General features: G+C 43.3%; 1 protein-coding gene across 1 annotated transcript; it reads left to right on the plus strand.

Annotated features, from left to right (window-relative positions):
- The first annotated feature begins 767 nt into the window (after window positions 1-767).
- On the plus strand, window positions 768-11279 carry PERP (p53 apoptosis effector related to PMP-22). Its single transcript, XM_002197571.7, has 3 exons — window positions 768-1073; window positions 8066-8209; window positions 8824-11279. The coding sequence occupies exons 1-3, from the start codon at window positions 863-865 to the stop codon at window positions 9057-9059; spliced, it is 591 nt and encodes a 196-aa protein (XP_002197607.2). The 5' UTR covers window positions 768-862; the 3' UTR covers window positions 9060-11279.

An 11279-nucleotide genomic window follows, 5' to 3' on the forward strand; every position in this document is an offset into this window, starting at 1 on the left:
ATTCTCCATGAAGCACATGTAATCCCTCTCACCCAGTATTATTTTCAGTCCTTCAGATCTCAGAGATTGGTCTTCCTAGTATCTTCTTTGGTGACGCCTCAGAAGCTGCTCCAGGACTCAAACGTGTGTGAGTTGTGTGCCCAAAACACAAGCTCCTCTAGTCCTGTCATGGGCACGTGCCTGCTCAGACAATGAATTTGATTTGATGCTGGGCAATGGAGTGACACAACGGGATATATAGACACCTTATTGTTGAGAAGTGCTTCTCCCATGACCAAAACTTTGGGTGTCCATTCATGCTATGTGATGGGCAAGCATTCATTTTAGTCATCTGGTGTCTTGGGGTGCATTTCCAGACACAGAATGGGAAAGGATCAACACTGATAATATGTTGGGCAATACTGTTCGGTCTAATCCAGTGATCAGAGAGGAGGAGGATGATCTCCAGCCCCCATGAGGAAGGCAGAGCCCCTGGAGCCCCGAGAACCGCCAGTTCTTTGGCTGCGGTTGCGTTTTTGCGGTGTCTGTGCCACGACGGCGGAGCGGGAGCGGGTGCGGGTGCGGGAGGGAGGCGGGCAGCGAAGGAGAAGTGCGAGGGTGAGCCCGGGCGGCCCGAGCGGGGCTGGCGGGGCCGGGGCCGAGCGCGGCGGGGCGGGCCGGCCCCGCTCCCTCCGCCGCCTCACCGGCCGGGGCCGCCGGCGGCGGCAGGCTTAGTCAGAGGAATGTGGGTGGGACTGCCTCCTCCCCGGCGCCTTAAAACCCCGCTCGGACCGGCACAGTCGCAGTCTCCCGTCCCGGCGGAGGTTCCCCGCACCGCACCCGCGACGCCCGGGCTCGCTGGGCGCGCCGCCGGCCGGGCACGATGGTGGTGTGCGGCCTCGCCTGCTGGAGGTGCAGGTGGCTCCTGCCCCTGCTGCTGGGCCTGGCCATCATCATGGGCATCATCGCCCTGGCGGGCCGGGGCTGGCTGGAGTCCGAGTCGGAGCCCTACGTGCAGCAAGCGTCGCTGTGGGAGAGCTGCACGCGGGGCGAGGAGGACCTCAACTGGAGCTGCGAGTCCCTGATGGACTACGGTGAGTGAGGAACCTTCCGAGGGATCCGGGACAGCGGGTGCGAGGCTACTGACCTCCCCTCACTCCGCTGTGGAGCGGCTGCTTTCTGGAACGGAGTATCCGTGCTCTTTTGGGGCTTAAACCAGCTCCGAAACACAAGACTAGACTATTCCAGAATGATTTTTTTTTTTTTTAATCAGTACCACGCTGACAAGCGGTGGTGTTGCTATTTTGGGTTTTTCTGAAGTCATTTTACAACCAAAGTAAGACAGCAACTGGCTCCAAGCTGTCTGTTTGCCTCCCCTGAAGCCATAGCCTTACCTGGCCATAGCCCTACCTGGCTGCTCCCTCCCTGTGCCGCTGGCTTCCCCGGTCGGATGGCGAGTGTGGAAACCTTTATGCAAGGTGTCCTATGCAGAACCACGCCTGGACAGTAGTAAAACAGTATTTTCCCGACCTTTTGGGGGACGAGAGAACCTTAATTTAGCTCTCCTGGCCAAGGGAGTGCAGTTATTAAAATGCCTCCTGATCTGCAGCTTAAAATGGTCTGATATGGGTTTGCAGGCAGAAAAAAAAAGCTCTTTCCTTTGTACCTCTCCGTTGCACTGGGGCCTAAGTCAGGGATAAGCGTGCCTCTGTTTTAACTTGTTTAGCTGCTTCTGTATCTGGCATCGCCACTGTAACATTCTTATTGCACACTCTCAGTTCCTAGGTCTTTTGAGGGACTTTTTGTTTTATTGCTAGGACACGTGGGTCTGATTACATCTGCTTTTCCCTCAAACAAAATATTTCTGGACAAATAAGCAGACCCGCCTTAAGATCTTGGATGAGGGTTCTTTAGGGACTGGGGGGCTGGAAGGGTGTGTTTCAGCTGGGAGAGCTGGGACTGTTTCCCTGCGCAGATCCCTTGCTGCCTGAGCACGGCAGACTCACTTCCAGAAGCTTTTCATTGCAACACTCATGCACAAACTAAATCCTGAATATTCTTAAGAGAAGTGGCTTCGTTTCTCAGCTGGGTGATGACTTTGGGCTTTACTGAAGGTAGAAGAAATCTGGCTAGTGAGATGAAAATATCCATCTCCCCCATCAGACAGAGAAGAAAAGCTAGAGCAGAGTTGCTGAAATTTGCATTGCACAGGGAAAAAGTGCTAATACAGTACAGCCGCTGGAATTGGTTTTCTCCTGTAGTGACATGGCTTCACATGTCCCTGAGTACTGATGGGTGTGTGCTTTGCGTCAGCCCTCAGCACTGTGGGACAAAAGTAATTTTCTGTGTTTTTTTCCTAGTGAACAGGCTGACACAGAAGAATAGCATCCTTGACTTCACTTGTTTAAGCCTTGTCTCATTTAAACCAAAACTTATTTAAGTCCTTGGCTTATTTATATGAATTTGCCTGTTCTCAAATTTTCATAACATCAATGCCACTGTCTACTCAAATAGTATTTACATCTAGAGACAGGATGTAACACATGAGTTCAGGTTTGATTTGTTTTGTTTTCTTTTCTTCTATGCTAATGCAATTACTGTCAAAATAGGGGAGGGCATTTACAAGGGAAAAAAGGCCTAGCAGGCATTTGTAGTACTGCTGCAGGAAAATAAAGGTTAACTAATTGAGATGCATAACTTGTGTTTTGCATACAATAATTGCTGTGCACTAACCATCCTGCACCTCTCCTGATGAAATGAAGACTTCAGAGTGGATCTCCATTAACAGAATGTGCTATTAGACAAATACTTAATTGAGCTGTGGCATGTGTATGACAAAGAGGAAGAAAAAAGCAGACGAGTCACTTATTTTAAATAAGGGGAAAGGGGTAGGAAAAGGCAAACAAAGATTTGCAAATAGGAGTGTCTCCTAAACTGCATAGCTCCTTAATGCCCATTTGCAAATACCACATGAGAGGGAAAAAGTGAAAGGGAAAAAGAAGAGTAGGATGTCATGTGGTAGGAAGGCAGGGAAGGGATTTTGTTTAGAGTTCTGTACTAGTTTATGTCTGGGAAGTGCCCTGGCTGGCTGTATCTATGTATTATCAAAATGTTGCAATGCAGAAGTGCTGTAGTGCACTAGAATGACTCAAGATGACTAAGTCTAGACCATTGCAGGATTTAACTGTTGACTGTGTGTTTAAAACATATCAGCAAGCCATCAGCTATGACAAAGATTATTTGCACTGTGTAACTTGGAACGGATGATTGTCTTTATAGTGATGAGAGTGTAAGTTTAGGAGCAATATTTATGGGTGGCTGCGCCCTCCTGGTTCTCAGTGACTGGTCCCAGCAACTTTGCTTTGAATTAACACTGTAAAAGATCGGCATGTACATGTGCAGTAAAGGTAACCTCATTAGGTTAACTCCTTCTTATATTCCTAAGAGCCAGTTGGTATTCATTTAGTACGTACCAGCCAACAAAGAAAAAGGGAAGCATTTTTCTGGATCCTTAGTAAGTGCCAGAAAAATAAAAAAGGAGCCCAACCTTTGTGAATCATGTTTCACTGGAGCTGTGCCACTGCACCTATGTCCCTAGAGGCATGGACTTTGACACCACAGATTATTGGTGAAACTGAGTGCATGTGGAGACTTCACTGAGGGGCCAGGTAAATAAAGGAGGAATGCTAGGTGTATGCTTACCTTTCCAATACACCTCTTTTCAGGCATGCTTTTTTCTCATTTACAAATGCCAGGATGCATTCAAGACAAACTAACATCATGTGTAGTGTCAGGCAAGTGCAGGCACTTGGGAAATGCTGATGAGAAAGGTGTAACAGTTGGCGTCCCTGCCTACACCCAGAAAACACTTACTGCAACTTCCTGGTAAAAGATCCCAGTGAAATGTGAGGCTGGTGTCTCTGACAGTGCACTTTGTTGGCTCCTGAGCAGCAAACTTCTGCTGCTAACAATCCAGAGACTAAAAGCTGGAAATGTGTAGGGTCGTGCCTCTCCTCAGCTCTCAACTGGAGCCAAGTTTATATTAGAAGGCTTGTATTTAATATTTTGATAGTTTAGCAATTGCTTTTCCTGTACTCCTAAAGCCAAAACAGATTGTGATTCCCAGCGTTAATCTCCAACCCGCCCTCCCAGCAAACCTTTAGCTCTGGAGTCCTCTATGCTCTTGGTGGGTTTGCACATAGCTTCCTCTCACCAGTCATGCTACCATGGAAATTTGCACATTATCTGAGCAAGAAAGTAGTGCTGACACTGCTCTTTTGCTTGCAGTCCACTGCTCCTTTATTACATCAAAAAAGGGAGATATTTTTGGACATTCTGTGTAATGGGCTCTTGAGGCCAAACAAGGATTGCCACTGCCATTTACATACACAAGAATATTACAGCTACATTGCAAAAACATGCCCAGTCTCTGCAGGTCATGATAAAAACTTCCATTTATTCACAAGCTAACAAACTAGCTTTGGCTTCTGGAAGTGAATGAGCAAATATGAGAGTCTTGTTAATTCAAATCCTGTAGCAGTTCATCTTCCTGCTAGACTATTTTCACAGCTCTTTTATTGATTTCTAAAGAGAAATCTAGATTTAAATATCTTAGCCTGTAGAGATTCCACTTCCTCCCTGGTGAGGTTGAGGCATGGCCGAATGAAGTCAGGAAATACACTTAATGTTAAGGCACTGTTGCTTGCTTTCTTTTAATTTCATCATATTACTGGTGCTCATCATTAACATTTAGTAATTATGACCCCTCCTAGTTATTTTCATGATAATATTTGCAGCTTAGTTCCTTCCCATAGTAATCATTAATGTAATGTAATGCTATGTAATAAAACTCTTAGTCCTTCCTAATAATTACAGACATTCTGAACAGTTGTTTTTTAATGTTCTTTCAACACCACCTAATAGATAAATACTTTCCTGCTGATTAGACGCAAAGAACTTGACTATTATTTGAGGCCAAGCTGACCTGAAAACACTAATAGCTCCAACTATTTTTCTGCTCTTCTGTTCTTCTGCCTTTCTATTTATGCAGCTCCAAATCACTGTGGTGTTCTTGGTTGATTTCATAAACATACATCATATTTATGTTATTTTCCACAAGAAATACTCTCTCTGACAAATTAGTGGGTCTGTGAATTTTCTATTTTTATGGAAAAGCTTAAATTTTGTTTTAATATCTTATGATTACAAGGTACTTTTGAACATAAACCAGATAGAAACTGGGGCTAATCTGTCATTCTCTGACTGTGAGCATGTCTCTCCAGCTCTTATGGCAGCAAACAGTGAGAGGGTAACCTGCACCTCTCCCCTCCTGGCAGCTGGGAGCTGTAGCGGGAGAATTTTTCAGAAAGACAGGAGAAAAGTCTCTGGTGAAAAGTCTCCCTGTTGGTGGGGCTGGCAACAGGTCCTGTCGATAAGGAATATCCCAGAGCTGCACTCAATGTTCGGGAAAGGTGCACCTTCCCACCCCAATCTCTCCCATCAGTCACTTATTAAGAGACTTATATATATACAAAATGTAAGAGAAATCTCAAAAATTAACCATAAATCCTGTGATTCCCATAGGGGATCAAGTGTCTGGCTGACAGTTCAGTGGCTGACTACACTCATCCAGCCCAGAGCACACCCATCTAATGCTGTGGGCAGCACCTATGACTCAGTCTTATCAAGTCTTGTCAGCATCAACCTGCTGCTAAGTGCTGTTGGAAAAGATAATCCGGCTGAAGAAAGAGCAGAAGGTACTGGGTCACCAGCACTGAGCCCTGTCACACACAAGCACAAAACTCACTGAGTTTCATGATGACAGTACCTACTTCTGCCTTGTTTCTGAAGACCTGAAGTAAAGCTGAGCTTGATATTAATCTTCCTGACAAGATAGCTCCTGCAGATGTGTTGTCATTTTCTTATTGCCAGAGACAAGAAAATAAATCACTGTGAGCAGAGCCTAGGCTGACCTGTATCCAAAAGCTTATTAGGCTTGTAAAGACAGTACAGATGATATGAAAATGGCAGCGAGAGCACTGTGGCATTCTGCCTTGTACTCCTCCAGCTGTGTTTGTGTTGCACTAAACCTCAAGGTCTCTAACATGCAGGTGTATTTGAGCTTACAACTTACATTTTATCAAACAGATGCCAGATTTGTCTTCCTACATCTTGTCAGCATAAATAATGCATCTGAAAGGGAATATGCTATGGTAACTTAGTGTTCCTTCTTGTCATGCCTTTTTTTTCTCTTAATAGGGCAAATATTGATAAAACCTTGCCTAAACCATCTAGTCTGAATGTGTTTTACTGGACTGGCTGTGTGTAATGGTTACATATCCCTTTATATTAGTTATTACTAAAGAAATCCTATTGTGGAGACAATATTAAATACCTGCATTAGGTATGACAGAGAATATTTTGTATGAAAAGATTTTGTCAAACCACTGACATAGCTCTACTCTCCAGACACTCATCAGTCTCCTCCTCACTTCTTCCCCTCAGCATTCCCACAGGGAAGGAGTATGAGACATGCATAACTAGTTGAAGAAGAAGAAATTTGAGAAGTTTGTACTGTCTTGAGTAGCTCCAGGAAGGGAAAGGGGAAAGAAACACTTTTCCTTATCTTTTCTGTATCAGTTTTATTGTCTTCAGGTAGCAGTGGTGCTGGTTGGGAGTTTTGGCAGAGATTTGGTTGATGGATACCTGCTGTATTTTGCTTTTGCTGTTGGATTAGAGGAAAAAGAAACCAGTTCAAACAGATCTAATTAAAATAGCTGTAAAACAATGCTTTGCTTTCAGACTGCAAATTGCAGAGAAAGAATGGAGACTACAATGATAGCAGGATATCTCCAAAGTCACTTCAACTGTGTTGGAATAGACAACTATGATGAAAGAGATTTTTTTTTTTAAATGTTCTGACCTAGATCTCACTGGCCTCTTTATTCTTACATTAGAGGGAGCTCAGGATCCAGCCCTACCTCTGTCTGAGTGTGTGAAAGTAGAAACCCACAATATGTAGATGTGGGAATTGAACTGTGATGACAGCTGACTGGAAAACAAAGCACTAGCCAATATGGTTTAGCCCTTGTGGGCAGGTATCCTGCCTCCAGGGCAGGAACATCTTTGCTTGTAGTTGTTTGCACTGGGCTCACCTAAATTGCTTGTTTCTGAAGAGGACAAGGTGTGTGAGGGCCTTTTCACAAGGCCATGTTGCTGCCAAAGTAGAATCGCTGGCTGTTGATCTAGGAGGTTTTCCTGCCATTGTTGCCTTGGCCCTGGCCTGTGCCGGGTGAGTTCTGGATGCTGGTGTTGCTCCATTGGAATACAGCTGCGCTTGCTTCATGCCTGAGCCTCTCCAGCATGCAATAGCTTGACACTAAGTAGCTTGATACACCCTGTTCCAGCAAATGTCAAAGTAATGATTCAAAGAGGACTCATCAACTTTTACCTCAGATTTTGTTGTTTCTCCTCCACCTGCTACATTTTAGCTATGAATAGATACTTATTTTCAAGAACTTTCTTTTTGTCATCTTTTCAGCTATTGCAGGTTTACTTCTTTTTGGTCATGCTTATTTTGCTCCACATGTTCTATTCTTGTCATAAAAAACCAGAAATTTTATGCAGACAGCATTATTATTTCCCAGCAGTTATCTCCTGTGGTGGTACCCTCTTGTCTGCTTTCACACTTCCTCGTGCATGGAAGTGCTTTTGAAAACTTGAAATATCAAACAGGAGCTGTAATAATAAAGGGCACTGTCAGCAGTTGTGTGCCCTATCTGCTTATATATCTGTGGGTGTCTTACAGATACAGAGTTTGAAGGTATTATCTCTCTTCTATGCTGCACTCTATCCCCCTTTTCAGCCAGACAAGTTAGCAGGCAGGGATACCTGTGCTGCTCCAGCAGTGATGGTGCCCCCTGCTCTGCAGTTGTGTGCTTTGCAGTCATTCAGTATTGCTTTGACATAAGGACATGCTTCTTACAGTAAAGAGTTTCAATAAAAATGATTAAAGAAAACCAAATAGCTGCAAAGACCTACAGGAGAGTACTGCTGTGTGTAATACCTTTCTTGTTTTCTCTTCAAGGTTGGGGGAGAGCAGCAGCTGCCACATACCTCGTTGGCTTTGTGATCCTGGTCATCTGTTTTGCCCTTGCAGTCATCGCATTCTCTATTGAGATCCTCCGCTTCAACTTTGTGCGAGGAATTGGAGGCCTGCTATTTGTTGTTGGTAAGGCTGGGCACAAAGACGAGGTTATTTTAGATGTGAAACAGGCATCAGCAGAAAAACATGCTAGATGGAGCCTCCCTTATGAAATTAGCTTTGTCTGGTTTATGACTCATTTTCATGAGGAACAAGGGAAGGCTGACTTGTGCTCTGAAAGCATAATGGATAGGGGAGTTCCAGTGGCCTTTGTCAGTTCTCACTTTCCCAAGAGCAATTTATGGGGACACCCAAGACTTTTGACCCTGCATGTCACATGTTAAGACTTAAGAGCTGTGGGTGCTTCCCACTTTCTGATGGGAGGAGGCGGAACGGGGCTCTGGGAGGTAACCGGCTGGGCAGGGTTCCCGGTGCTGGCTGTGGGACAGGGCCGGTCACAGCATGCAGGTATGTGCTTAGCAACCTGGCAGCGGCAGCTGAGGTGCTGCAGCCACACAGGCGTGGGGATCTGCCTGGGACAGAAGTCACATACCTCTGTAACAATGCAGATGTGATTGCAAGTCTGAAGCTAACCCTTACATATCTTAAGTATGCACTTATCTCCAGGTACCTTTTCTTAATGGGAGCTGTAATATGTTCACTGTAACTTACTCCTGGTTTTCTTTCTTTTCTCTCTCCAGCTGCATTCCAAATCATTGGCCTGGTCATTTATCCAGTGAAATTCACAGAAGACATTCCACTGACAGGAGATAACATGTTCAGCTGGGCCTATGGTTTTGGCTGGGCCAGCACTGTTGTTGTAATAGGTTGTGCTTTCTTCTTCTGCTGCCTCCCCAACTGGGAAGACGAAGTCCTGGGAAACATCAAGCCTACCTATTACTACTCCTCCCCAGAGAGAGCACCATACTTAAATTGAAAGATTAAGTCGAAGTACTTAATCAGTCAACTGTCAAAACAGGGGAGTACCTCTGATGTAAATTTGGTGTGATTGTAGGAGACTAAAAAAACTCACCTTATTTTGCCAGTGTATTTCTTACTGTGCCTGGCAATAAATTAGGAAAACCATTGGCATCTTAAACCAAATAGCTTTTATCCAAACTATTATTTACATATTCTCATGTCAATTCAGTTTTTGTGGTTTACTTGCTCCTTCCCCTCCCAATTAATTGAGTCACCCTTATTTTATTAAAATATTTTCTTATGAATATAGATGATAGTGTTTCAAATGTAGAAAGGAAAAGGACCAATTTTAAACAACCCATTAGTGGGTCCTGCAAGATAGGTTGGTTTTTTTCACCTCTGGCAAAATTGCTTTAAATGGAGCTAGGAAAAAACAGAGCGTTCCAAGGAATACTTTTTATTCTGTCAAAGCCAGTCCCAAGGAAGAAACTTCTGTGATACTATCACAGTCACCTGCTGCCTAAAAATATTTTCTCATTCCTGTTACTGGTCTGTTGTTGACTATTAGCTATTTGAATAAAGGGGAAAATAAAACTAAAATTTATTTTCCACCAATTGGTGCTGTTGGACAAGGTCTCTTCCAAAGCATGGAGCTGGTGTGTATAACCTAAGAGTGGCTAATGTAGCATTGGCAGGTTTGTGACCACAGTAGGACTTGTGATGGAATCACATATATATGTTGTAATAGATTCAGATGCTAAGCTACATACATTTTTACATGGTATATGAGGGAGGCTGATTTAGACAGTATCTTTGAGCAGAAACATTAACTATTCTATTTGTCTACCTTTGTAAAGTTGCAGTGTTTTAATTATCAGTGTGCTTTGAAGGGAAATTTTAGCATAAGGTGTTTAAAAACCTCCAAAAGTTTCTAACACTGCATGTACCTCAGAGTTTAGCAAACTTGGGCTGCTTTGTGAGTGAGTGGGGGTAACAGGTAGAAATAGAAAGGCAGTTCTGTGAGCAATTTACATGTGTAAACTTCATAGAGACATCACTGTTGGGAGTAATCTGGCTGGCTCCTCATTGTGTTTCTGCAGCCAGCAATTCCAAGTATTCCAGTGAGGTGTAGCCATGTCTGTGTTGGTCATGGACCTCCAGCATCTTTCAGCAGATTTAATTATGGTCTATAATCTTTGTCAGGGCTTTGTTCAGATGGGAAAGAAGGAAGAAGTTCATTTTTTTAACTCCTCTCCCAGCTATGGGGGAAGTAGCTTTAGCAAAGACAGACTGAGGAGGATATAGGTGGGGTGGAAAGCAAATGCTGCATGTTGCTCTGTGTCATTTCTTACTCTCATGAACCTGGTACTTAGGAGAGAGTAAGTGTGTGGGTATGTGTATTTGTTCACATGTACAAAATGGAACTTAGAAAGCATTAAAACACTGTAAAGCTAAAGTAATTTACAACTGATCTTTTGCAATGCCCTGTATTTCTTGTATTATATATTGTATAGCTTTCCATTTTGTAACATCTTTTTCAATTTGATAAGGCTATATATTGCATGTGATCCTGTTTTAGAGAGGCCAGGTGATCCCTGAAGGTCCCTTCTAGGCCTGTGTTCTATAACTTTACAGAGCATAAATGTCTTCAGACTTCAGTACTATGTTATGTGTTCAGTTGTGGCATATACAATCAATTGTATTTATGATTCTTGCCAAATAAGAGAGTTCTGTGGCATATGTGTCCTTTTAAATTTTTTTTCCCCTTTTCTGTACAGTAGTGGCTGATGGGGAATACTGTGTAGACTTTATCATAACTAATGATAGTACCTACTTCTAGTGAATTCAAAAGACAGCAGAGAATCTCAAGTCAGGAAAAACTTTGCACAACTAAAGCTGAAAAGGAGAAGAAAGTGTAAGAAAATGCACACCTTTCCTAATGACAGGGAGGATGGTATGGTAATATGGTAATCAGGATTAGCATAATCTATGTCTTTTGTATGCTTTTTTAATAAACATTGGCATAACTTGTCAGAAGAGGTCTAATGTAAAATAAACTTGGCTCTGAATGTACTGGGAGGGGTAGAAGCATAACCAGCATGTTACACAACTTTGATGTTCCAGAGAAAGCTATTACAAAAAGTTATTAATTACTTTCAACAGATATTAATGTATGTGACACTTGTTTCAAATGTGGCGCCTTAATTAAAAATGTTTTAACTGATGGTTCTAAAAA

Source organism: Taeniopygia guttata, chromosome 3 (assembly GCF_048771995.1).
Source record: "Taeniopygia guttata chromosome 3, bTaeGut7.mat, whole genome shotgun sequence".
NCBI classification, from domain to species: domain Eukaryota; kingdom Metazoa; phylum Chordata; class Aves; order Passeriformes; family Estrildidae; genus Taeniopygia; species Taeniopygia guttata.